This window comes from Hipposideros armiger, unplaced genomic scaffold (assembly GCF_001890085.2).
Source record: "Hipposideros armiger isolate ML-2016 unplaced genomic scaffold, ASM189008v1 scaffold_14, whole genome shotgun sequence".
Lineage (NCBI taxonomy): Eukaryota > Metazoa > Chordata > Mammalia > Chiroptera > Hipposideridae > Hipposideros > Hipposideros armiger.
Window position 1 is genome coordinate 4,517,609 of NW_017731364.1, and position 27,714 is coordinate 4,545,322.

The 27,714-nt window shown below is 40.9% G+C and overlaps 2 protein-coding genes across 4 annotated transcripts; one reads left to right on the forward strand and one right to left on the reverse strand.

The window, feature by feature from the left end:
• EIF4A2 (eukaryotic translation initiation factor 4A2) lies at window positions 1-6,326 on the forward strand. 2 transcript variants are annotated; one of them, XM_019669144.1, is made up of 11 exons: window positions 1-107; window positions 972-1,017; window positions 1,103-1,235; window positions 1,511-1,650; window positions 2,426-2,594; window positions 2,698-2,807; window positions 3,038-3,181; window positions 3,494-3,631; window positions 3,883-3,972; window positions 4,191-4,270; window positions 5,540-6,326. In XM_019669144.1, exons 1-11 carry the CDS (start codon window positions 79-81, stop codon window positions 5,682-5,684), a joined length of 1,224 nt encoding a protein of 407 aa, XP_019524689.1. In that variant the 5' UTR covers window positions 1-78; the 3' UTR covers window positions 5,685-6,326. The 2 variants fall into 2 exon arrangements, with proteins under 2 accessions (XP_019524689.1, XP_019524697.1); XM_019669152.1 differs by lacking the exon at window positions 5,540-6,326 and adding an exon at window positions 4,726-4,802.
• Window positions 6,113-26,902, reverse strand: RFC4 (replication factor C subunit 4). Of its 2 annotated transcripts, XM_019669173.1 has the most exons (13): window positions 26,861-26,902; window positions 19,441-19,556; window positions 18,164-18,900; window positions 16,814-16,956; window positions 15,248-15,326; window positions 12,376-12,455; window positions 10,632-10,751; window positions 9,100-9,243; window positions 8,781-8,901; window positions 8,058-8,183; window positions 6,746-6,826; window positions 6,561-6,677; window positions 6,113-6,470 (listed from the first exon to the last, which is right to left on the reverse strand). In XM_019669173.1, exons 4-13 carry the CDS (start codon window positions 16,942-16,944, stop codon window positions 6,375-6,377), a joined length of 1,095 nt encoding a protein of 364 aa, XP_019524718.1. In that variant the 5' UTR covers window positions 16,945-16,956; window positions 18,164-18,900; window positions 19,441-19,556; window positions 26,861-26,902; the 3' UTR covers window positions 6,113-6,374. The 2 variants fall into 2 exon arrangements, with proteins under 2 accessions (XP_019524718.1, XP_019524708.1); XM_019669163.1 differs by lacking the exons at window positions 19,441-19,556; window positions 26,861-26,902 and having other exon boundaries at window positions 18,164-19,053.
• Window positions 26,903-27,714: the final 812 nt, after the last annotated feature.

Consider the following 27,714-nt stretch of genomic DNA (forward strand, 5'->3'; position numbering starts at 1 on the left):
TCCGGCAGCGAGCCTATAAAAAACGGGTGGGGTGGTCTGACTGTCTTTTCAGTCGGGCGCTGAGTGGTTTTCCGGAACATGTCTGGTGGCTCCGCGGATTATAACAGGTACGGGGCATTGTCGGTGGTGGTATTTTGTGGTGAAGCTAATGTAGCGCCAGAGGAAATTGTAGTAGCTGGCGTGGAGGCAGGGGAACTCCGGGTTCATAGGCGTTTCCTTGGGGTAAGGGACCCCTGTGTCCTTCGAGAAGCTTCCATGATGGGTAGAGCCCCGGATTGCAGGGAACACAGGACAAGGGTACGAAAACGGAGTGGTTGAAGGGTGTTTTTTTCTCCTGAAGATACTTTGAGATCTCGGATTTTTCCCCTGCTTGTACGGAGCCCGACATTTAGTTAAAGCAGTGGCGCAGTCCGCATTCGGTACAGTGTAACCCGGGCCCAAAGCTTTATTTGCAGCCGGTCGCGCGAGTTGAAGTGTTAAGACTGTAGGTCGGGGTGGTGGGGGGAGAGAACGGGCGGGGGGGGAGGGTGACAGCGGCGCCCACTCGCCGCGGCCTGGAGGAGCGCTGGGACCAGAGAGCAGCAGTGGGGTCTCGGCGAGCCGTTGGCATAGCCTTGACCAGGCCTTGTCCCGCGTCAATCACCCCGGCTTGCGCAGTGTAAGGGGCGGAGCTCCGCGCGTGGAGCTCTCGCGAGACGGCCCGCCGCCGAGACGGGAGCACCTGGCGCACGGGCTTGGGGGAAAGCCAGTGTCCGTGGGGCCTTTTCGCCCTCCCTGGGTTCTCAGCCTTTGGGCAGGTGCACAGTGAATTACGTGCCCTGCACCACCAGCTTCCTTTGCTGTTTTAGTTGGAAGTGGACACGTGCAAGGAGGGGGAGGGTAACCTGATGCCTGGTCGTAAAGGACCATCCCCCTAATGTGCAGTTAGGATGGCTTGGGAAATGGTTATCTAACTGCGTTGCTCTTTGCAGAGAACATGGAGGCCCAGAGGGAATGGACCCCGATGGTGTCATCGAGGTAAGAAATTGTATGTGGATTTTGAAATTCTGGAAAGGTGAGTTGGTTCATACTATTTATTTATTTATTTATTTTTAATTTATAGAGCAACTGGAATGAAATTGTTGATAACTTTGATGATATGAATTTAAAGGAGTCTCTTCTTCGGGGCATCTATGCTTATGGTTTTGAGAAGCCTTCAGCTATTCAGCAGAGAGCTATTATTCCTTGTATTAAAGGTAAAAGAACTTGGCACTTTTTTAAAAAAGTCACTGTTTGACATAGACCTGCACCATAAAAGGGAAAAGAACAACTTGGGGACTAGCACCTATTTGTATTCCTTAAAGTGAAATGATGGCAATCATCTTTCGGGACTGACCTGAAATGAAGAGAATACTCATTGCTGATCACTTGATTATTTGGGCATAATTCATGTTCCAAATGGAATACATGGTGTGAAGTAGAAGTGACGTTTTGATGTGGGATCGGTAAATATGTATCCTACTTTTTTTAGGGTATGATGTGATTGCTCAAGCTCAGTCAGGTACTGGCAAGACAGCCACATTTGCTATTTCCATCCTGCAACAGTTGGAGATTGAGTTCAAGGAGACCCAAGCACTAGTATTGGCCCCCACCAGAGAACTGGCTCAACAGGTATTGATAGTGTAGTTCAAAAAAACTGCTTGCGTGTTGCATAGGTTTCAGGTTTCACAACTGAAAAATTTTAAACTTAGTATAAATTGGTCCTATCAGAGCCCTCCTTTTAACTAACTGTCCATGCATGCAGGGAGTTTTTGTTGAAAGTAAATAGGAACCTGGGTGTGCAGGTACGGTTTGCAGGGTTATAATATGGAGAAACCAAAGCTTTCTGTTTAGGGTGGACTTGGATCCATTCCCATTTTTAAGTTTGAATGCAGTTGTACAACATGAAAACTGCAGTGACATGTTACCACTTGACTGTCTTCAGTAGTTTGTGATGCCTCTGGTGCATGATGTTTTCAAAGTCACTGCTGTCTATATTGGCTTTGAAGGAAACATTGCTAATAAAACTAGGCTTTGTCAAAGTCAAGAGTATATGTCACTGCCTTGTGGGAAAAGTTATCTTGTCCTAGCTGTAATTGCAGAGCTTGATCCACTGTTTACACTTTGTTACACAATGAAGAGTAATGAAGGAAATGTTTTTAGTTATGAATCTAGCTGGTACCTGGGGCAACAGGATCCCAAGTTTGACAAGGTGTAAGAAAGACAATTTAAGGGACTTTTATCTGGAAGCAGTTAGATCAGTCTGCATTTTAAGCTTGGAAGTAGTTAAGTGCGTTGCATGCATAAAAGCTGTTTGCAGACCAGATATTTGCCATTATGCTTTAGAAGTTGATTTAATCACAGCCTGTAATTCTGTTGGATAATAATTAAGGCTTTTTGCTTTTAGATCCAAAAGGTAATTCTGGCTCTTGGAGACTACATGGGAGCAACTTGTCATGCCTGCATTGGTGGAACCAATGTTCGAAATGAAATGCAGAAGCTGCAGGCTGAAGCTCCACATATTGTTGTTGGTACACCAGGGAGAGTGTTTGATATGTTAAACAGAAGATACCTTTGTAAGCATTTTTGTCTATTGAGAGCATAAGTTTTTTTGCTATTATAAATTCAAATAGTATCCCTGAGAATGTAGAGGTGATAGTATGACTTTGTTTTTAACAGCTCCAAAATGGATCAAAATGTTCGTTTTGGATGAAGCAGATGAAATGTTGAGCCGAGGGTTTAAGGATCAAATCTATGAGATTTTCCAAAAATTAAATACAAGTATTCAGGTGAGCTTTACTTTTCATCTATATGTGGAGGTGGTTATGTTTAATGCAGGTATAGTTACAATACAACTGAAGTGTTTTATTGTCGTTCCCCCTGCTTAAAGCAATTGATGCATAACTATCTCTGTCTAGCACAATTCCATAGCAAGACAGAGACGCTTGGCCTCAAACATGTTTTCTTGAGTATTTTGAAAGTTGTGCTACGTGTGTGACAACATCATTGTCTTTTTAAGGTGGTGTTGCTTTCTGCCACAATGCCAACTGATGTATTGGAAGTGACCAAAAAGTTCATGAGAGATCCAATTCGAATTCTGGTGAAAAAGGAAGAATTGACTCTTGAAGGAATCAAGCAGTTTTATATTAATGTTGAAAGAGAGGTAATGTGTCTAATTAAACATAAAAATGTAGCCAGGTTTTTTTGACCTTCTTGTATAAGCACTGTGCTAAAATTGCAGAAACTAGGATCACATCTTGGGTTTTGTAATAATGCTAGCAGAGTACACACAAGAAGAAAAGTAACTGCACTAGATTGTAAAGACTGGGGTGGACCTCTTTCTTAATGTCCAGTGTCCTTTGTCTTAAGATTTGGTGCAATATGTCTTTACCCATCTTAACAGTTAATTTCTAATGATTTTAAGTTGGAAATTAAATTGTTTTTAGTGATTAACTTTTTCTTGGAAATACTATAGGAATGGAAATTGGATACACTTTGTGACTTGTACGAGACATTGACGATCACACAGGCTGTTATTTTTCTCAATACAAGGCGCAAGGTGGACTGGCTCACTGAGAAAATGCATGCCAGGGACTTCACAGTTTCTGCTCTGGTAAGAGGTGTTCTAAGCTAGTAATGGTAATTACGATATTTATGTTTTCATTAAAGCAGGATTCAGACTACAATATAGCTGTTAAGTGCTGTGTTGTCGTTCCCCCTGCTCAAAATAAAGTTGTTTCTTAACTATACCTGTCTGTTAATACTCCTGTAGCAGCCAGGGACGCTTGGTCTCATACATATCAGTAAAATTAAATAATACTCATTTGACTGGTGATTCTGGAATTAAGTTTTGTTAATTTGCAGCATGGTGACATGGACCAGAAGGAAAGAGATGTTATCATGAGGGAATTCCGATCAGGGTCAAGCCGTGTTCTGATCACTACTGACTTGTTGGTAAGTCTCTTAACTGCTGTTTTTCTTAATCGTACCAAAAGTTGTTTTTTGGGGGAAGGTTTACAATAACCTTTACCAACTTGGACTATTTGGGAGAATAAAGAAAAGACCACGCTCCACAGTGGGCTATATCACTAAACATATAGTTCACTACTATTTTGTGGCCTACATTAGAAGTCTAGTTTAATTAGAATTTAAACATAACCATTGTATTTCAGGCTCGTGGGATTGATGTGCAACAAGTGTCATTGGTTATAAACTACGATCTACCCACCAATCGTGAAAATTATATTCACAGGTGAGTAGGTGGCACCTTGACTGTTACTGTATTGGTAAAACAAGTTCATGTGTTGCTTTTTATTCTGTCGACTGATTTGTCTGAAACGTTACCTCAACTCAGGAAATTGGTTCAGTAGACAATAAACTTGGTAGGAAGTAATTAAAATCGTACTTGGGAAGATTGGTCATGTACAGTGGGAAAACAGTTGTAAATGTTGCCCAAATTGTGGGCTTGCATACATACGGATTAGATTGCTTTAGATCTGTTGGTCTTAGCTTATTTTTGAACTTTATTTTTAGTGATGCTCTTGTGTCCATGTGCTTTCTTGGTGATTCCTTTATAGTTGGGATTTTCTTGGTGTCGTCTGGTAGCAATTTGAGCAGTCCCTGGTTTAGTTATAGTGGCTTTATCCCTAAATAAATTGAATTGTACTTTGTTATATGATGTAAAAAAAGACTTTTTAAAAAATACAGGAGTCGATAGCCGCAGTTGATGACGAGATGGCACTCAGAAACGGCGTTGACGTAATTTAGGACGTGGAATCATAAGCGAAACAGCACACTGTTTGAATAAAGAGCGAGTCGGTATTTATATTTGTTTTTCTTTTGTCATGATTATTTGATATTTTAAGTTGCTCCGGCCAAGGCATTTTTGTATATTATAGCCTATTAGGTGGTTTGTATTGTCTGGTTTCTATCAGGAAGGTAGAAAGTTGTTTTGGAGGTAAACACGTTTGAGTAATTTGAGTTACAACGTGTGAAACTGAGCAAAAAAGCAGTGATGAGTTTGGGTTACCATACCAAATACTTGTTTTCCCACTGGAAAAAGTAAGTTTTAGACAATAGTTAACCTTGTAGCATTTGTATTTACAGTTTACAGTTCCAGAAGTGCGTCGAAATGGATTGCATAACTATTCTTTGTTTTATCCCTGGTGTTTACATCTGTCCCAGGCTGACATCTGCTCTTGGCTGGCCCGCTTTGGTATGGGCTTTTAAATTTCACTACCCCAAACACAATACTGTCATCTGCTTTAAAAATAGTAATAATGCTCAAGACGCCTGATAAAATCTCATTTTGCAGCCAGACAAGCCTTGAATCCTTTTGGCACTAACTGCAAAGGAAGACTTCTTTCTCTAGATATTGATTAGCAGATAGTGCTGCAATTAGAAGCGCGAACTATAACCTTGATAAGTAAACAGCAGCTGGTGGTTAACATGGATCATCAGGTTCAGTAGCTCACACCCGCAAAAGTAACAACACTAATTGCTGGTTTCTTTTCTTACACAGAATTGGCAGAGGGGGTCGATTTGGGAGGAAAGGTGTGGCTATAAACTTTGTTACTGAAGAAGACAAGAGGATTCTTCGTGACATTGAGACTTTCTACAATACTACAGTGGAGGAAATGCCTATGAATGTGGCTGACCTTATTTAATTCCTGGGATGAGATAGTCTTGAATGCAGTGCCCGCTGTTGCTGAATAGGCGATCACAACGTGCATTGTGCTTTCTTTGGGAATTTGAATCCTGTCTCAATGCTCATAACGGATCAGAAATACAGATTTTTGATAGCAAAGCGACTTTAGTCGTGAGCTCTTGTGAGGAAAGTCATTGGCTTTATCCTCTTTAGAGTTAGACTGTTGGGGTTGGGTATAAAAGATGGGGTCTGTAAAATCTTTCTTTCTTAGAAATTTATTTCCTAGTTCTGTAGAAATGGTTGTATTAGATGTTCTCTATCATTTAATAATATACTTGTGGACTAAAAGATATAAGTGCTGTATAAAATCAGCCAATTATGTTAAACTAGCTTATCTGCCTTTACTGTGTTTGTCATTAGCCTGAATAGAAAGGCCTTTAAAATTGATTTTTTTTTTTTTAGAGAGCATTTGGATGCATTTTGTTTGGTATTGTATTTATTCAATAAAGTATTTAATTAGTGCTAAGTGTGAACTGGACCCTGTTGCTAAGCCCCAGCAAGCAATCATATTCTAGGTAGGGTTAAACCCTCAGTAAAATTGCCATATTGCACATGTCTTAATGAAGTTTGAATGTTAAATAAATTGTATATTCACTTTAAAGGTGCTTTAGTCATTTTATTTTTTAAAGAAAATATAAATTGAGTAATTTTAACAATTTTGAGTTAACTGTTGCATCACAGTAGCACAGAGGCTGATCAGTTGCAGATGTTCATCAGCACCATCTGCTAAGCATTTGTCTACTTCCTACAAGAAAAAGAAATGTTAGTAAATGTCCCTTAAATTTCCCTTTCAGGTATAAACATTTTGCTGAAATGTGCAAAAGTGCCTACTTACAGCAAATTTTTCTGTAATAATGGACTTTTGTTTATCAGAAAGGTTATCATTCTCTACAACCACATCATGAAGTTGATTTACAAGCTGAGTTGCTGCATGACCCTCATCTATTAAGTCCTGTAATGGAAAAATTGATATGTGGTATGATTTAACTTTCCCCCTCAAAGTTAATAAAGCAGTTTTACCTTTACCACAGCTTCTAGTTTGTCGAAAGAGCCACTCTGACATGCAGCAAATATTCCATCAATTGTCTCAGATGGTATTACCTAAAAAGTTAAAAATTATTTTTGGGGTGACGGGTTGGGACTCTGTCAAGCCTACACAACTCCCTTTTATTCCGTGCTTGGGTGGTTCTTTGTGCACAAAACGGCTCTCCTGATACTGAATTGGGAATGCCTGGGAAGGCAAAGGAAAATAAAAGGCTAGAAATTGAAATGTGCTCTCCAGATAATCTCTTGCCTTGGCTATGTCCAGTCACTACTATGCTGTCAGGGTGGTGCATATTCCTTTTAAAATCAAATCGGCTCTAGCGAGTGTACAAAAATTGCTTCTTTTAGTTTGGACCCATGATGATGAAATTGGATGATCAAGTTCTCCCCACTGTAACTGGCTGATAACCCAACTGCTGTAATTCCTCAAGAGCAGTGGTTAAAATCAAACAAGTAGCTTGAAAAGGAATTTTAAGGGGAAGTGTCCTTTCTCCAAGTAAAGATGCCACTAATGACATTCATTAGCCTGAAAAGACCTTTCTATCCAGAAAACAAAGGGACCAACACAAATGCCTATCAAGTTTCATTATGGTGTGAAAAATGCCTTAGGGACTCTAGGTCCTGAGGTGAGGCCTGACAAGGGAGTATCCAAAGACAAGTGGTTCTCCATTTTCTATGAGTTGAATATGCTGCTTGTTTATATGCTCGCTGTTCGTATATGACCTCTTAATCAGAATAGATTTATGAGAATGGATATATCTCTCAAATCGTTCACCACATCCCTGATACTCCCAGGTTATTTATTCCCTTATTACGCTGTTCCTAGCCAGTGACTGGCACATGCTATAAATGTGTGCGCTTCCCCCCACCCCCCATTCATGTTAAAAACCCCTAAAGGGGGTTGTGGGAGATGGGGCCTTTGGGAGGTGATTAGGTCTTGAGGGTGAAGTGCCCCTCAATGGGATTAATGTCCTTATCATATAAGAGGCCTCAGCTCCCTTCTGCCACAGGAGGAGGCAGTGAGAAAGGCCATCTATGAAATCAGGAGTCCATGAACTAGGAAGCGGTTCCTTACCAAGACACTGGATCTGTGGGCACCCTGATCTTAGACTTCCCAGCCTCCAGAACTAGGAAATGAATTTCTGTTTTGTTTATAAGCCACTCAGCCTATGGTATTTTGTTACAGCCACCTGAATGGACTAAGCACATAAGCATTCTGTATATATTTGTTGGATGAAAATTTTGTAAAAGCCACCTAAAAGAATGTCAGAATAATCAGTACTCTTACCCCAGCAATATCGGTGATCACCTTCTCTGTGACCTCCTTCCCACCTGTTAATCGAGTAGCACTTTGAAGAAATGTAATGGCTTTTCTTAAGTCTCCTTCTGACACTTTAACAAGATAAGATACTCCCTGAAAAGAAAAGTTTTTTTTTACCTTAATGGTCAGTTAGACTTTTTGGCTTTAGTAAAGAGAAAAGCACTATTATTTTAGCCTAGAAACAATTCATTTCTGTTTTTGAAGGAATATTATTGGTCCTTAGTGGAAGAATTCATGGAGATAGCATCAGTCCGATGTAAGGACAGAGACGAAATCTCTTGTCTTTGAAACACATTTGCAAAGACATATGTTCCATACTTCTCATCCTATTTTCTTGATCACATAAAACAATTCAAATAGGGTTAAATTGTTATGACTAAGAGGCCTATACCATCTGTACCAGAATTTTATACCAAATTAGTTTTTGAAGTATTAGCTAGGGACTCAAATCGTGTCATGCAGATTTGTTGTTGCAGAAGATGCATTATATGTATGAAATCTCAGTTTTGGGTTTGAAATACTATTAAACTTCTAAAAGTAACTGAAAGACTGAACCTGTAATGCCTATACATTCCAACTGTTGCTCACTTAGCTTAACTTTGCTTGAAGAATTGGCATCAGAAATTGAAACGCACATAGGACTCCTTTCAGGGCCTCTTCATAAGAATTCATCAAGGAATTAGTAATTACCTCATTGCTAATTTTGACATGTTCTTTATCAGCAATGTCTAGTAATCGCTGCTGTTGAATTTTATCTGACAGAGGTTTGAAGCGGAATTTAGAACATCTAGAGGTCAGAGGTTCAATTATTCTGTAAAAGATTGGGAAAAAAAGTCAGTGTTTAAAGAATTTCCCTCAAAGAACTCATTTTTATCAAGAATAATCAAGATTCGATGAAGAAATTAACGTAGCCTTACGTAGCCTTGAAACATTTAAGTTTTTTCTCTCCCTAATTGGGGATTATCAAAATAAGGCTGCCTAGCATCCATTGTCAGGGCAATATACATACCGACTAACATAGTTACAGATGAGACAGAATCGGGTGGTTTTAGATTCTTTTTCCATGGTACGTCTTAAAGCTGCCTGAGCAGCCGAGGTCATAGAATCTGCTTCATCCAGAATCACAATCTTAAAAGGAGGGCAAGGCTTCCCACTGATTCAGAGAAACAGAGGAGTTAAAATTTATAATTCAGATATCATTATGACAATCTAATTTTAAAACAGTTTCATCATCCCAAAAAGAAACTCCATGCCCATTAGGAGTCGCTACTCTTCCAACTCTCCCAGCCATAGGCAATCATGAGTCTACTTTATGTTTCTAAGCTTTGCCTATTCTGGACATTTCGTATAAATGGAATCATGATGTCAGTATAATGTCTTTTGTGGTTGGCTTCTTTCATTTAGTATAGTGTTTTCAAGGTTCATCTCTGTTGTAGTGTTATTACTTCATTCTTTTTATTGCCAATATGGCAAATGGATATACTGCATTTTATTTGTCCATTCATTAGTAGATATTTGGGTTGTTTCCATGTTTTGACCATTATGAATAATGCTATTATGAACATTTGTGTACGTGTTTTGAATAGATATGTTTTATTTCTTGTAGGTATATGTATACCTAGGACTAGAATTGCTGGGTTATGTGGTAACTCTATGTTTAACTTTGTGAGGAATCGCCAAACTTTTCAAAGTGGCTGCACCATTTTACATTCCAACCAGCAATGTATAAGGGTTCCAATTTCTTCACATTCTTGCCAATAGTTGTGTTATATACTGTCTTTTTTATTTATAGCCATCCTAGTGAGTGTAAAGTGGGATCTCATCATAGTTTTGATTGCATTTCTCTAATGGCTAATGATGTTTATGAGCATGTTTTCATGAGCTTATTGGCCATTTATTTGTATATCTTATTTGGAGAAACATCTATTCCGATACTTTGCTCATTTTAAAATTGGGTTGTCTTTTTATTATTGAGTTGTAAGAGATCTTTATATATTCTTGATCTAAGTGCCTTATCAGATATGTGATTTATATGCATTGTCAAATCAATGTGGCTACCAAAAATTAGTCATTCACTTTCTACAAGTACTTAATGTGCACTCTGATATAAATTTACATATATACCAGGTACCAAAACTTTAATTTTGGACCTTTGTTACCTAAGGAGTATAAATTGACTAAATACCATTTTTAACTCAGGGCAGTCCTATTTAATTATTAATAATACCTGCTGTTTCACTCTAAAAACATCTCAATTTGGACAAGAACTTATATAGTCACCCTAATTATGAAATATACACTAAAGCTTAAGATAATCTTACAGAACTTTATAACACCAAATTATGTAATTAATAAATACTCCTTAGACAAAATGTCAGTGAAAAACCCTTGACAGCTAAACAAAATGTTACAATGAAAGGTCATTTCTGGGTTTGAATAATTTAGATAAAAATAGAAAAAGGAGTTGTAAATTTGGCAGAAACATGTAGTTTCAACAAATGCAATGACATGGTACAGAGAAGGGGAGGTGAGCTTACTTACTCTGAACGACTTCCTGATACAGTTAATTGAGCAAAATTCTTCACTTTCTCTCTAACTACTTGAATCCCACGTTCATCGGATGCATTTAACTCAAGAACTCTTAATCGAAAAAGTTCAGGCCTATGTCAAAAGGAAACAAATATGAAATATCATAGAGCACTTAAGTAACCCAGGTTTAAACCACATTTTAATGCTTGCACATTCTGCAGTAGTTCAAAATCCACCTAATACATAATATGGATAGAAGGCACACAATCACTTCTGTATTTTCTTTTGCAGAGACATGCAGTTAACCTCTTGGCTTTTTTCCATGCTTTAAAAAAAAAGGTAGATGATATCACATGATGTATAAAATTTTAAATCAATTTTCCACCTAGGATTGTATCATAAACATCTTGCTATGTCATCAGAACCACTGTAAATACCATTTTAATAGCTATGTGACATTCCATCCTACAACTATACCATCATTTACTTATTTAACATCCTTCTATTGTTAGCCATTTATGGTTTTAAATGTTACAATTTTAAATAATGCTGCAATACATAACCTAAGTATTTTTCTATGGGCATGAACATTTAAGAAGCTCTGTGCATATATTTTCTAGTTTAAAACCACATATATTCCACAAATGTGGAATTTATAATTAAAGTAAATTCTATAAGGACAGGCATTATTTTTAAAAGGATATTTTAGAAGTTATCATTTGGACTGACCTAATCTAGAGTAATAATAAACTACTTAATAATCTCATTAAGACTACATTGCTACTGCTGGTTCAGTTTGGATCTACTGACTAATAACAGTGGAATAATCAAACAAACCTCTTTTATAATTTCCTTAAGAAGCAAAAGTTGCTGTCCATAACAATATAAGGTTTATAGCAGCTTCATCTTTTCTCTCCCTTCATGTTTCAATAAAACTAATTATTCTTACATATTTGATGGTTGCAGAGGCATCTAATTATTTTCACATGTAAGATTTCAGATGTATCCTTTGGCTATAGCCTGATGAGAAAATTCTGGATAAATTTAAGATCCTTTGCTGTGCTGGTGCATAATGCATGGGTATCAGACCTGGGCTGATATATCTTTTTCTAGGTAAAGGGCTCCTATACAATGGTTGGCTAAACCAAGACAGTCACTAGGAAGAGGAATCTAAGAAGTAGCTCATAGAGATTTTTCTGCTGTACCTGAAATCATACTGCATCAGCTATAACATACTCTGCTTACACTCAGGATGCTTGAGGGCAAGGATCTGGCCTAGCCACTTCAGAGGCGGGGCCTGGGAAATCCAGAGGAAGAAGGAACTCAAGAAGAGGAGGTGTGTGGGTCAGTAGCATCAGACACAACAGACTCTATCTCATGACACAGATGTGAACACAATCATTAAGAGAGTGATGAAACTATCGACATGAGATAGGTTGGATCCTCTGGGCTCCAAAGTCATAATGAAGAAGTTAAAGTGATGAAAAAAAATCACAAGGCTCTCTGTGTATTACATTCAAATTTTGTATTACATTCAAATTAAAGTTCAGAATGAAGGTTACAAAAGATGTAAGCAAGCTAATTTATTGGAGGGGAGGAGCTGGAAATGGGCCCAACCAGACTAATAAAAAATTCAGAAACAAAAAAACCCAACAACTTCACAGAGAAACCAAATGCATATTTTTAGAGAAACAAAAGCAGTACCAGAGATTTTCAGTGTCAAGTCTAAAAAAAAGGGAGAGAGATGTCAACTTACCCAAAGAGTTCCCTAGCTGCTGCCAAAATAGTGGATGTTTTTCCAGTTCCAGGTGGCCCATAAAACAACAGATTAGGAAGCTGTAGAAGTTAAATTTTATTATATTAAAAAAAAATTGTATTCTGGCACAATAGATGAAAATGATGACTGAAAATGTCTATGGAACAGTGCAGTAACTTCCCTAATAGAGAAGGCACATATGTCTTAATACACAGATTTCTTAATATAACTGGTATCATAATAACAGTTTTAAATCCTGCTTTTTCATATAATACTATCACTTTTCCCCCAAGATGTATTTCTAATATCTTAAGCTGAATCATATTTATGATTGCTCTATACCTAATTGACTTAGGTAGAATTTTCAAAGCTGAAATCAGAAACCTTTTATTTCTAAAGGGAACCCCAGGCTTCTGTCAGTTCCCTATCCCACCCTTTTGCTCAGGATTGGGCAAGATTTTATATTTTACAAAGATGTCAGGTGTTTCAAAGAAGAAATAAACCAAAGGAGCAATTGTGTCTGGCCAATATGGAGCAAAAAGGAGTAAAAAGACATATTAGGGCTTTGGATGAGCTGAAGTTGCAAGGATAGAACGATTAAGAATACTAAGCATCGGTGGCTCAGTTGGTTAAGAGCTCACTCAAGAGTTTGAGCTCCGAGCAACAGCGGTTCGAGTCCAGGCCTGAGCTGAGCAGCCGCTGAGCTGCCAACAGGTAGCAGGATGGCTCAGCTAAAAAAAAAAAAAAAGAATACTAAGCATCAAAAAAAAAGAATACTAAGCATCTGTGAAATGGCAAGCTGCTCCACCTCATCATGTACCGTCGGGAGGCCTGCATACATCAGGGAGAATGCATCAGAGAAAGAAAGGATAAGATAAAATTAACCATTTATCTTCTTTTATATCTTAAGTCTAGGTAGCTTGGCTCCTTATCAAGCAGACAACTGATCTACAGTACAGAGTAATAAACGTATTAAATTCTAATGAGCTCTGTTATGAAACTGTACATTCTTCACTATGTCCTTTTATGTAGGGAAATCACTGCACGTAGTAAACTAGACAGTACAGTTTGATTTGCTTCCACTCTTGCCTAACCCAACCCCCTTCCCATCCATTCATTCTTCACCCAAATCAGATGTCACTCTGCTTGCTACTTAAAACTATTCACTTGCTTCCTACTCCATGTAGAAAAACTAAAACAGACAAACCAATAAATCAACCTGCTTACCCTAACCAACAAGGTCATCCATGATCTGCCTACCACCCTACTTACCTTCTAGGCTCCAATTTACAACAGCCTCCAACAGCTAAGCATGTTATAACCTGCACATAATGCTGTCCCCCATAAGCTAGGGTCTAACTCATTTAGTCTGCCTGGCCAACTCCTACTGCATTACATGTCAGAAGCCTTCCCTGACCACCCAATCTAAAGGGGGTCTCTATTATTCTCTCATCAGTCTTTGTTGCACTTGATGCAATTAGCAATTATTTATTTTTTAATGGTTGGGTTTAATCGTAAAATACCTGTCTACCTTACTAGATGGTAAGCTTAAGAATGTCAAGAACCTATTCATATTTATGCATATCTATTCTTATCAGCATCTCGTACAGTATTCAATCCATGCCAAATAAACAAATCAGCATATAAATATATTAATTAGAAGACTGTTACATTGGTAACATATAACTTAAGATACAAATTATGAGATTCACTAAAAAATCAAAGCCAAAAAAACTCCTAGGTTTGTTCAGCTTTAAGGTTATAACTATTATTTTGATCCGTGCAAACCTCAATTTCTGTAACGATTCATCCAGATTAACTATCACATACATTAATTTAAATTCTTTAAAACATGGTAAAATTATTAAACCTTACTTACATTATGTAACAGTCTGATATATAAGGTGCATCCAAGAACTATGTGGATCACTAGTTATTAGGGAAATGCAAATCAAAACCACAATGAGATATCCCCTCATACCTGTTAGAAGGGCTATTATCAAAAAGACAAGAAGTAAGTATTGGTGAGGATATGGAAAAAAGGGAACCCTCATATTCTGTTGGTGGAAATATAAATTGGTGCAGCCACGATGAAAAACAGTATGGAGGTTCCTTAAAAAATTAAGAATAGAACTACCACATGGTCCAGTAATTCCTCTTCTGGGTACCCAAAAAATATGAATACACTAATTCATAAAGATGTATGTATCCTTATGTTCACTGCAGCATTATTTACAATAGCCAAGACATGGAAACAACCTAAGTATCTCTCAGTGGATGACTGGACAAAGATATGGTATATATGTGCAGTAAAATACTTCAGCCATAAAAAAAAAAAAGATGAAATATTGCCATTTGTGACAACATGGATGGATCTTGAAAGTATTATACTAAGTGAAATAAGCCAGATGGAAAAGGACAAAAAGTGTTTTATTTCACTCATGTGGAATATAAAACAAAAAGTAACAAACAAGCTAAAACAAAAACAAACTCACAGATACAGACAACAAAATGATGGTTATCAGAGGGGAAGGGGGTTGGAGGAGGGCAAATGGGTAAAGGGGATCAAATATTTACAGTAATGGAAGGAAACTAGACTTTGGGTGGTGAGCACGCAATCAAGTATACAAATATTGAAATACAATGTTGTGTACCTGTCTTGCTCAATGGTCTATGCTTGGGTCCTATATAACAATGCCATAGGATAGAATAGGAGATGCTCAACAAATATTTGTTAAACTAATCATCCATTGTACAAATAATCATCATCATGGGCCTACTGTATATATAGCATAGCATTTAAAGGAAGGAAAAGGGTGAATAAATTAAGTCTTAAATTTCCCAGTGACATTAAACATCATGTACTACTCACATCAGCTCCTTCTAAAGACTTTTTCAGCACTGCAACCACTTCATCCTGGAAAGCAACTTCATCCACACATTTTGGGCGACTGGAAATAAAAAAGAGGTTATTTAGTATATTCTAGTAACCACAGAAAAGTCTGTAAGTGTTCTGTTTGCTAAACTACCAATGATAATTCTCATATATTGGTAATGAAATGAGAATCTTTCATAACTGGAAGTATAATAGATGCAAATCCCATTTGTATTTACCTTAAGCAAATACATACTGAAGGAGTGAAGTCATTTATCACTTTTCTAGATACATGGTTTACATCTGTTATACTTACAAAAATTAAAAGGATTTTACTTTACTACACCACAAATGCCAACTGGTTAAAAATTTAAAGTGAACACTTGCCTAGAAAGTAATATTATATTTTAACAAGATCACGTACCTAAACTGAAAAAGAACTATTTAGTAATCTCAGAATAGGTAACTATTTTGGTTAATGTACTTATTATGTTGTTAATTGGTTAGTATCAATTTCTTCCATCACCTAATTGCACACAAAAATGCTTATCGATTCACTTCATTGAGGGCTAACAAAATAAGTTTAACCAATATGAAGTATAACATAATTTTTATCTTAAATAATTCGTGATTTTAAAAGTTAGAACAGTTATACTCCAACCCTAAAATTAGACTTTGTGCTTAGTTAACTAATCAAAAACTCATCTTAGAACCATCCTTTTCTGATTAATCAGGTCAGTGCCAGGCGGAATTTCATGTTAGATAATGTTTTCTCGGAAAACCAGTGTATGTTATAAACCAGAATTTCATATTCAAATACCTGCAGAGGCCAGGCCAATAATAAATATGAAAAAGGCAGAGTATAAGGGAAGAGAAAATAGGGACTATTAACCATTGAGTAACATATAACCTTTCAAAAATGAGAAGCAGTATTCAAGTCCATCTAACTTGTCAGGTGGGAATTTGCATCTAGTGTTGCCTAATCTCTTGAGAAGCTGAAAAATCTAAATTTTTCTCCCTTGTATAATTTTTTTTTTAATTTAAAAAAATCTAGATTTTTATGTGATATTTTCCATTTTTAAAAGCACTGTTGTGTCAAACAAAACATGAGGGCCTTTTGGTCTATTTGCAAACTGTTGGTAATAACAGAAGCTACACCAAGGATTACAGCTACTTGTCATAATATTATTTAGCTGACTGAAATTTAAATGCCACTTTAAGTGTTGTTTTTGCAAAAAATTATAAAGAAAACCCCAACAATTTGCACCTATCAGTCATGAAAGGGGAACAAATTATTTGGACTTAAGTAGAACTCCTGACCAAACCATAGACCTGAGCTACAGAGAAGACCTTAGCTCATTTGTAAAATAAGGGAATTAAACTAGATCATTCTAAAGTAACTTTCAGTTCCAAGGTTCTATGACTTACACAATGGGGTGATTTTCAAGGACAACATCTAAGTAAAGCAAATCATACCCCTTTAAGTTAAAAAAAAAAAAGTGATCAAAACTGGTTAGAGATGTAATTTATTAACTATTTCAACAAAAACACAAGCGTTCTTACTACTTTTCCACCCATGGAACAGGTTTGGCTTTCTTGTTCTCTCCACTGCTTCCGGCAGTGGCAGCTATTCCTCGATCCTTGGTCAATGGTGGTTTAGTGCTGATAGATGTGCCTTTTAGAAATGCTTGCATGGTTACTTCACCCTGACCAGGTGCAAGACAGAAAAGGAAAAGCTCATTTGAAACCATTATGAAAAAGTACGGCCTGAAAGCACACTTAACCTTGTGCAAAGATATTCAATAATTACTTATTAAATAAAGGATATCACCCCATGACCTATCACCCTCTGAATGCAGTGTACTGAAAGCTACAAGGATATAAAAGAGGCCAAAGTGCTTAAGAAATTTAGAATCTATTTATAATGACGGAGTTATAGAATAAAGGTAAATTTTTTAAGAGTTCCAAACCTTTCAATAAATGTCATTAATGGCCAAACTCTACCTCTACATGGGCTTCTACAGTCTCTGGCCTAGCTCTAGCTCAGAGTCTGGAATGGACTCAGGAATTAGTGTATCAGCAGTGCTGATACTACAAACAAGAACCTCCGCTTTTTTCCTTGGGCCTAGACCTCCATTCAAGGGCCTGTTTTACTGGCAGGGCCAATTACTACCTTCAGAGGCTTTTTTCTGGGGAAGGTTGGTCCAGTTGGGGAATCTGTTATTAAAATGGAAACAGCTGTTTTTTGATAACATGCTCATTTGAAGAAGTCAAAACAACGCAGAAAAGCCTGAGGAGTTTAAAAAATTCAGACAAAAATCTCACTCAGAAAATAACCACTATTAACTTTCAGGTAAACATTCTTCCAGGCAGCAGAAGGCTGTTTTTACGGATGGAAAGGCATCATTAGCTTGCTAGAAAACTCCCAGCTTTAGTGGCAATTCTATTTTTTTCACTGCTGTATCCCCCCAGGCCTCGTGCAGTGACTGGTCTATAACAGATGCTCCATAATATTTGATGACTGAATTACCATTTATGAGACACAGCTTCCCCTTATGTAAAAAGAGCTAAGGCCTATTCCATAAGGCAACTGAGTTAAATAAAAGAATTTAGCAAACACATAGTTCTGTGCTTGACATATGGGTGTATACTCAATAAATAAAATTGTTAGTAACTGTCAACAGCCAAGGTTTTTAACGTTATTGGATCACTCCATCCCTGCCAGTTTTGCTAAACAGTAATACAATTCAGTGCCGGGCTCTGAAAGATGCCGCACTGAGCCACCATTTCCCGAAGGGGTAGGATGTAGCTCGGCTGCAGCGCTACGACGGAGGTGGCAGACATCACAGGGCCATCAGGACGCAGGAGAAAGGGAAGGCGAAGGCAACACTCCCAACTTCTCCAGCTGGTCACCTGTTATCCCCGGCTTCCCGCGCGTATTCCTGGGCACTGCCTGGGCCTTTCAGCCGCTCGACTCTGGAGCGAGGACACCGCCGGCTCGTTCCTGGGGCTTCCGGGACGATGAAAGGGCGAGGTGGTCGCAAAGTCTTAGCTCCGTTCCCTAATTGGAGAATAGCAGGCGCAGAAAGGCCCGAGCTGCCGGACAGGGTGACACTCCCCGCGATCAGCACAGTCGCCTCGGTTCCCGCCACGGAACTGCCGGCGAAGGGTGGGCGGGAACACGCGGCACGTAATGCGTCAGTTCCGGTACGCCGCGCTCTCCGGCATCCGCTTAAGGGGACCGTTTACTCCTGTACCGTTTCATTTAAAGAGACTAGGCGATAGAGACGTTTAGGGATGTGTAGAGTAGGACGAGAATGACTGAAGAGGGGAAAATAAAGTTCCAGTCTGTCCGTGTGCGTTTCTCCCATTGGAGACTGCAGGGCAAGGGCACTTAACGGCGACAGTCCCGAGGAGACGCTGGGACCGCGCTTCCCCGGCTTGCTTAGCGAACATGGGCCGGGAGGGATCCGCGGTCGCTCACCCGCGAGGGCGGTTGGGGACCCGTATGCGGGTCCACCCAAGGTCTCAAACTACCCACCCTCTTTTTTGGGTACGAGCCTGCATAACCTGTACCTCGCTGTGAACTTCATTGGTAGTCATGGGGCTTCTCACGGGCATTTCTGAGGCGACACAATTCGGCTTGCAACCTGCTCCCCGAAGGACAAGGATTGGGGAGGGTGGAGTCGATTCTTCGCCAGAAGAGGGCACCCTGAAGATCCCTGTCCTCCCTCTGGCTTTGTCGTCGCAGAGCTAACTGCGTATTTTAAGGGCAGAGACGTCTAAAGAAGATGTCTTTCCTTCCCCTTTTGGGTGCATATAACTTATACCTTATGCCTGTTGGTGAGAGGGAGGACCTTGCCATGCAGCTATGGTCACCTTTTAACCCCAGAGCCTTGCCCAGAAATCTGGTGGTGCAGATGCTTAATAAAAGTTAAAAGATTGATAATAATATCCAACTTCACCAGGTCACAAGCATTGTGGACTCTAGATCTCTGCATCACAGTACAAATGGTCAGTCTTGACTGACCCCTTTCAGATGTTGGTTCCGAGAGTACCACCCAATAAAAAACCTGCATGCAAATCTCAAAATCACAGAATGTGATTCCTAAGGAATTAAACCAATAAGCATTGACACAAGAAGCAGCCCTGGAAAAGACTCTTAAGATGAAATTTTGAAATTGGGTTACCTGCTAGCCTGCTGGTAATGAGAACCCCATCACTGGTGGTAGTGGAACACTGATAGCCCCTGGAATGCTATGGCAGTTGTTAAAACTTTCATCAATGGCAAACTGGAATGGAATGCCTGTGGAAGGGAGTGCACCAACAGATGAAATATTGGGTTGTCGGAAAAGTCATGACACATTTTTGCAACGAAAAACAGAAACACTATGTCTTGATTTTTCCGACAACCCAATATTTCAGGGGTTCTAGGAAACAGTCATTATAAGAGCTTTGGAATTGGATGGCCACTTTTTTTTGGGGGGGGGCTCACTCAGAATGAAAGAAAAAGACTATAAAAAAAGACTGAGGATGATTTATTGCTAATATCAGACCAAATGTGAAAGCCAGAGAGTGTATTTGGCAGCATATAAAATTATTCACATATCCTGTAGCTGGTGGGTGGGGGCGGGGGGAAATCTGTGCACCAGACCCAAAAACTAAATTATAGAAGTAGAAAAGTTCCAGACAAGTTTAAATTCTCAACCCCACCAAGTCTTCTATACCAAGGTCAAGGCCCTAATTGGGCGGGGGGGGGGGGGGGGAGCGGGGAATGGATGCTGAGACTTAAAATGGGGTCATCTAGATCAATGCACTTGAAAATCTTAATTTCCATATTTCCCTAAATGCTGTTGATCTGCAGAAGTAACCCATTCTTTTCTGTTAAAGGCTGATGCTCCTCTCATGGGGATGTATGTATAAGCTTGATAATGTAGACGTTTTTGCCTTCTCAGACAATACATATCTCTCCTTACTCCCCAACAGACTACCCCACTCTTTGACCACCAGAGTGATAGCCAGGCTTAAGTCGCAATGCACCCCAGCTGAGGAAATGCTGGACTGGCTAAAGGTGAAAAAGGATTATATGCTAAAGGAGCTGCAGGACTGGACAACATGAACTGACAGGAGGCACGTATGGGACTGTGCTGGATGAAAGGGGACAGAATATAAAGTTAGCAAGGGGAGAATAAACCTATGACATAGGATTTAATATCTTGGCAAGACCCCAGGTAATAGTATTTAGTTGGCGCTTGGAAGCTTGGAAGAAGCAATGGCCCATAATAAGTAAAGTAGAAATGCCAGAACTGCAGTAGCAAACACTGGAGGAAGTAATCAAAAGATTCAGAGAAGTGGGATATATTCTGTTCCTGAGATAGCATTCTTGTCCAAAGTGATAAGGAATGTGCTGATCAGGTGTCTCTAGCATTTATAAGAAGCTCAGTGTCCTCTGTAGGCCAAGGCTGTTGGTAGGAGATGCTGGGACAGAATAGAGTTTTCTGATAGCAATGAGGACAATAGAATTCCAAAATAATAGAGGTCAGATGGCAATGCTTGATCTCAAAAGCAAGCTAGGTGCAGTTGTCACCATGGGTGGCAAGTTCAGAGGCAGTCAGGGAGGTCTGACTCTCAGATAGCTAGAGAGGTGGTCAATACAGCATAGCATCCTGAGGGACATGATAGAGCAACAAACAAGTGTGTTGCTCAATCTATGCAACCAAAATAAATCAAAGCTGGATGATCAGGAGGCTTACCAGAGCCACAATAATAAAAAATCATGTTCACTTTCTAAATTCCCAGACCTGAGTTCTCCAATATAAGTCTCATTGACTGATGGAGAAATTAGGTCCTCATGAAAAAACCCTGCAAACATCATGTCAAAAGTATAAGGTAATGATTTCCACAGTCTTTCCCAAAGCCATTTACTCATATAACTAAGAGAAATATGAAACCTTTCAAGGTCTATTGGATACAAGGTCTGAGCTGAGATAGCCCGGGACCCAAAGCACTTCCCCTATTGGAGTGGGTGGATAAGGGGTCAGGTAATAAATGGAGTTCTGACCCAGGACTGGCTCATGGTAGTTCCACTGGCTCCACAGTTCATTTGCTGGTTATTTCCCTGGTTCCCAAAAGAACAGTTGAAATGGCCATACTTAAGTATTGGCAGAACCCACACTGGTTCCTTGGCCTGTGGGGCTAGGGCTATTATAGTGGAGACAGCCAAGTAGAAGCTTGTAAAACCACCCTACCTTCCACAGCAAAGATGGTAAATAAAAAACAAAGCATACGAAGGGGTATGGCAAATATTAGTGCCACCGTTAAACACCGTTAGGCTGGAATGGTGGTCCTCATTATATGCCTATTCCATTCATCAGTCAAAATGACCCTCTTTATATGCTAGACATTGCCCTAAAATGTATATACAATGTTTCCCTTTGTTTTCCAATAGATGGGAGAAAAATCTGGAAGGAACCAAAACAAAAATATAGTTTGACCATTTAAAATCTGTACAGGAAAAGCTGCTTCGGAACCAGCAGGATCCAGAGTGGTTCCATTCCGCCATCTAGTGGACAAGATAGGAAAAAAAATTAGAGCAAAATGATTGATTTTAGGATTTTGTTGTCAACGTCAGAATTTACCAAAAAAGTGTTCTTTGATTCAGTTCCCCTGGGCTGTGAGTGTTCTATGGCTAACAGCGGCCAAAGCGTGGCCCCAATCCTAGTGTCCCATTGGTTGGATTTGGGGGTCCTTGGAACCGGCATTGTTTGGGGCACTGAGGCCCTCGAGACACAGCCCTTGCATTCATGCAGGGGGTGGTCAGGGCACAGTTGCTCCGATCCTCTGCAGCCTTTCAGCAGGAATGTCAGTCCTCAGTCCTCACTGTCTGCTCCTGGCATAGGGGTCCCGAGTTGGATGATTGCCCTAAAGAGGCCTCTCCGAGGGTGGATCACTGCGGATGTCCGGAAGTCACATCTGGAGGAGGGCGCTATAAGCCAGTTTCTCTTCTGCCCTCCACCCCTTACCCCTGCCACATCCAGAGCCCAGGAATTAATCCAGGTTTTGCTTCAATCTGAGAGGGCTGCGTCCAGCTGCCTGGAAACCGTCCCTAGTTCTGGAGGCCTCCAAGAGAGGAACCGCCCGGCTGCTCCCGGTGCTGCCTGCACAGCCTCCACTGACCTGCTCTGGAGAGGGTCCCAGTGATAGTTCGGCCAGTAAAGGAACGCGCACAGTCAGGCAAGTTAAGAAAGCCTAAGAAAGTCTATTCCATTAAGAGAGCGTCTATCAGGCTGAGCAAAGACGGCTACAGCCCGGGCTGCGCATCTAAAGGAGACTTGTAGTCCCGAGGGAGGGGGTGAGGAGGGTTATATAGGGGCGGTGATGTCACAGTAGCATTGTTTGAACAGAAAATGCTGACTGCCTGTATGCCAGTAGCTGTTTGGGAGCATTTTTTGTTATTGCAAGCTGGGTTCTGTCTGCAGGTGCAGGTCAACAGACATTTTGTTGTTTTCTTGTAGACATGACTCTGTCTGTAAGTCAATGTCCCTAAGACCTAACACTCAGAGAATTAACATTGAGTCAACGTCTCTGACATTCAGAGACCTAACACCCAGAGCAAAGTTTGGGTGGAGGGCCTGTGGGCAGAGCAGGTCAGGAGGTCCCACTTGCTTGCTGCCTGCTCTGAGATAACTGTGAGATAGCTGTGCCCCCACCGCACCTCCAACCACAAGCTCCCTCCCCTCCCTCACCAAGGCCATTCCTCTGCCAGAATGCTTTTCCTCACCCCCCGAATTCTCACCTGACCAGGAAACGCTCCCACACACAGGTTCCCTGGGGATGGATCACTCCCTTGCCGCCGGGCCTGGGGCTGCCTATGGGATCCTTCTGCTGCCTCCCTGACCTGCCTTGTGAGCAAGTGTGGGGCAGAGATGCCTCTTTAGAGAGTGGGGTAAAGAGCAGGAATGTCATAGAATCCAGCGGCAGGGCTTACAGGCCAAGGGAACTCGGCCAAGTGATGATTCCTTTCTCATCTTAGTTTCCTCGTTTGTAAAATGGGGCTAAGGCCCTTACACGGTTGTCCTGACATCCCCCCAGGCACCGAGCAGCTTCAATATTTGTGGGGGTTGCTGTTCCCCACAGTGTGGAACAGCCTGCGCACATACCAGGTACACAGTGGTGACGATTGGTCAATTAATCCATTCATCGGAGAGGGAGGCAGGGTGGGCTAGTCCCTCTGGATTTCCCACGGGGAGCGCAGTGACATGTGGCAGAGGCTGCCAATGAGAAGAGAAGTGGGCAGGAATTAGGGAGAGCAGCGGAGGCAAGGAAGAGAGGAGGGTGGCAAAGGAGGAGAGGAAGGACGGAAGGTGGAAAGGTAATCAAGCAAAAGACAATGAGGGTTTTTTTTTGGAGGACACGAGATAGGGCTAGGAACACCACGTGGACACGTCTTCTCGTCACAGTTACAGAATTTCAGAGCTGGGAAAGGGAACCGGGAGACCACAGACCCACCCCCTCACCACCCAGGCGAAGCAGTCCGGTCCTGAGAGTAGAAGTTAGAGATGGGGAACATGGGTTCCGGGGAACACCTGTCATTGGCAGCAGGGTCCCTACTCCCACCCCTGTCCCCCACAGTCCCCCAGATTCTTTCCATCTTTCCCGAACTTTGATCCAGCAAGGAGTGTACGAGCTTAGGGATTCAGAGCGGACCTCCGCGGAGGCCGCGCCCCGGGGGGCTCAGCAGAGCCCGGAAGGCGCCCCGGTCAGGTCCCGCGGCTGCACGGAAGGGGCCGCGACTTGAGGCCCGGGGACTGTTTCGTGGAGCTCGAGTCAGTTAGTGCCAAGACTGTGTAGTTTCAGAGAGAGTGGGTTCCAAGTTAACTTCTAAGAAATTCACGTTTATATATAGTTACTTACTTTTATTTTTATTTTTATTAGCTATTAATTTTAATTTCTTTAGCTAGTGTTCCAGTTATTTAATTTGGTAGCTTTCAGTTTATTTTTAATTACTTTTTTCAAAGTTTTCAGTTACTTATCTTTAATTATTGTTGAATTAAATAGCTTTTAGAATTACTTTAAATTAAATAAAAAAATTATTTTTAAACTTAGTGTCTGAGTTATTTTTAGTACTTATTCTTTTCAATTATTGTGATTTTGAGTTATTTTCAATTTTGTTTTTGTCTATATTTTGTACTGTTATTTAACGTTTGAGTTATTTTCAGTATTTTTTAGTTATAGTTTTTAAGCTATATACTTTCATATTTATTTAGTTTTTTAATTGTTTAGCTTTTAGTTACTGAATTATTTCCAGACTTACTTAATTTTTGAGTTTTTTATTTTCTGAAACTTGTCATTTAGTTTTGAGATCTCTTCAGAGATATTTATTGTCAATTATTTTATTTCCTTTAAATTTCTTTTCCTGTTCTTTGTTTTTATTTATTTAATTTTAAAGTTTATTTTCAAAATTGCTTAGTTTTAGAATTACTATCAGTCAGGGTCAAATCACTGATAAGACACATACCAGTTATTTTAATGGAAACAGTGTAATATAAAATATTGTTGGGCCGGCCGAGTGGCTCATTAGTTAAGAGCTGGCTTGGGACACCAGCTCTGTGCAGCAGGGCCCTGATTCGGATCCCACATGAGGACTAGTGACACTGCCCTCCACAGCTAAGATGGTGAACAACAGCTCAACCTGGAGTTGGGCTGCTGTGAGTCGCAGACAACAGCGTAGGCTGCAGCACCTGCTGCAGTGGGCTGCCATAAGCTACTGTGTGTGGCCAGCAGCCAGCGTGAGTGGCCAGCAGCTGGTGTGAGCTGCCAAGAGCCGCCGTCCAGAGGCTGGTGGCCGATCTGCCTCACCCGGGAAGAGCGCAATGATAATGCCGACATGGGCCAGTGAAGCGACATCCTCCACAACTAGACTGAAGAACAAAAGGACAGCAACTTGTCTGTTCCCCTTCCCCAGATTCCCCAGTGCTATTCCCCTCCCCCAATTCCCCAATAAAATCTTAAAAAATAAAATAAAATAAAATAAAATATTGTTACTCAGCTATTGGAGAACTAAAAAGGCAAAAAGGAAAAGAAGATATTGAAGTATCATTGAGATTTTAATTGCAAGAAGCAGCTACCAGCCCATGGGCTGAGGGAACAAAGGGAAGAGGTTGGAGGTGGCCCCTTATGGCTGGGGTTAGCCCTCTGGGGGGAGGCGCTGCCTGATGGGACAGATGCCCCAGGAGCTGGATGTAGAACTCTGAGGAGGGGGCACTACCAGCTGGCGCTGGTGTCTGCAGAGGCGTGAAGAGGCTGGTTATAAAGTGTTGGGAAAATGGAAAACTGCAGCTACTGGAACCAACTGTCCTCTCAGGGTGAAGACCAGTTGCTAGGGGAATGCTGATAGGAACCCAGGAGCTCAGGAAGGAGTGTATGTCTCTCTCTCCTCCCCCCAGCCTCTGGTCAGCCTGCCCTGACAGGGAGCAGCTGGCAAAGGAGGCAAAGTGGCCCCACATCACAAAACAGCACAGAAAGGTGGGCTGGAAGCCGAGAAATCATAGTTAATAAATAGCATATTGGGCTCTGGAGCTACTAGTTTTAGAGTTAGTTTTGGATTTATTTCATTTTGGAATTGTTAGGGCGATTTGATTTTAACTTTTCACTGGATGTGGAATCTGGCTGAGTCGCCTGATTTGTTCCTGGAATGGAGTGGGTCAACAAACACTTGTGAAGAGTGGCTCCCATGAGACTCAAGAAAATCACTTTAAAGTCAAGAAAAACAAGAATAATGTGTCTCCTGTTCATAAAGAAGCTCTTTGCGTGGCCAACAAAGGGCAGAGGCTAAGGGACAGAGAGGGGACAGAGAGGGGTCAGGGAGGGACTCTTTGGCATAATTGCCTGGCAGCTTTTACTTTGAAAATTTTCAGAAAGTTATGTTATGGGGCCACCTTCTCCCACCCCATTTTCTTTCTTTCTTTTTTTTTTTAAGATTTTTATTGGGGAATTGGGGGATGGGAACAGCGCTGGGGAATTGGGGGAAGGGGAACAGACAAGTTGCAGTCCTTTTGTTCTTCAGTCTAGTTGTGGAGGACGTTGTTTCACTGGTCCAACTTGGCACCATCATTGCACTCTTCCTGGGTGAGGAAGATTAGTCGCCAGCTTCTGAATGCCGCTCACGCTGGCTGCTCACGCTGGCTACACACGGTAGCCCATGGCAACCCACTGCCACAGGGGCTGCAGCCTCCGCCGTCACCAGCGACTCACAGCAGCCCAGCTCCAGGTTGAGCTGTTGTTCAGCATCTTAGCTGTAGAAGGCAGTGTCACTGGCCCTCATATGTGGGATCCAAACCGGGGCCCTCTGGCATCCCAAGCCAGCTCTTAACCAACGTGCCACTCGGCCGGCCCTCCCACCCCGTTTTCTAACAACAAAATATCATTCTTCATAGATGCAGAGTGTATTTCAAAAATTTTCAGAATGTTAATTTCTTGCGGTTGCCCTGTAGAGGGCAGGATCAACAAGTACACACCCCCAACCCCTGCCAAAAATAATTGATTCTCATGTCCACACTGATGATGATACCACACATAAATAAAAAAGGTAGGAACAGGTCTATTACTCACATGATGAGGCATTATGGGGAGAGCAGGGCAGGCACCCAAGCTGGTCTGAAACGGCTTGAGTGAGGGGAGAGATGAGTGGCTTTGGTTTTGTATTGTGGTTGGTGTGGGGCCAGAGTGGGGTTTCCTTGCGCAAGCTGGAATTTGCATGGTTTGAACTTCTGTCTGGCACCAAGGGGAGGAGTGTACATGTTTTCTTGTTAGTTTGCCCAGATGTGGGCAAAAGGGGGAGAGAGAGGCGGGGTTTGCAAGTTGTCAGTGGTCAAATATCAAAAATGAAGCCAGACTCTCTGTTACAGTTAACCTATGCTATGGGGCTACTCTCTCCTTGTCCACCCCCTGTCCAAATGACAAAATATCTTCCTTGGGAGATAGGATGTGATTTAAAATTGGTGGACTACTATAGTTATTATTTGCACAACAAAATAAAGTTCTCAAATCTATAGGAAATCTTATTTCCTTCTATCTGATTATTTTCCAACCCACACTGTTCCATTTTTACCATAAGAACATTTATTTATTTATATACTCATGGATATTCACTCATTTCTTTCAAACACCTATTTCCTGAGCATCCCCATCACATGGAAGGTGCTGGTACCAGGAGAGACCAGGGAGGTATAAAGATGAGTGAGAAGCTCTCAGTCCAGTTGGGAGAGACAGATGTGGAAACAGATCATCATAACATGGTGTGACAAATACTATGGGGGTTCAGAACCCTGCCACTGATTCTTCCTGCTGTAGGCAGAGAAGAAGTGACATCTGAGCTGGGCCTCCTGGAGCAAGTGTTTTCTCCAGGTGGAGAAGGAGCAGGACATCCTGGTTGTGCATAGGCACAGAGGCACAAGGAACCATGC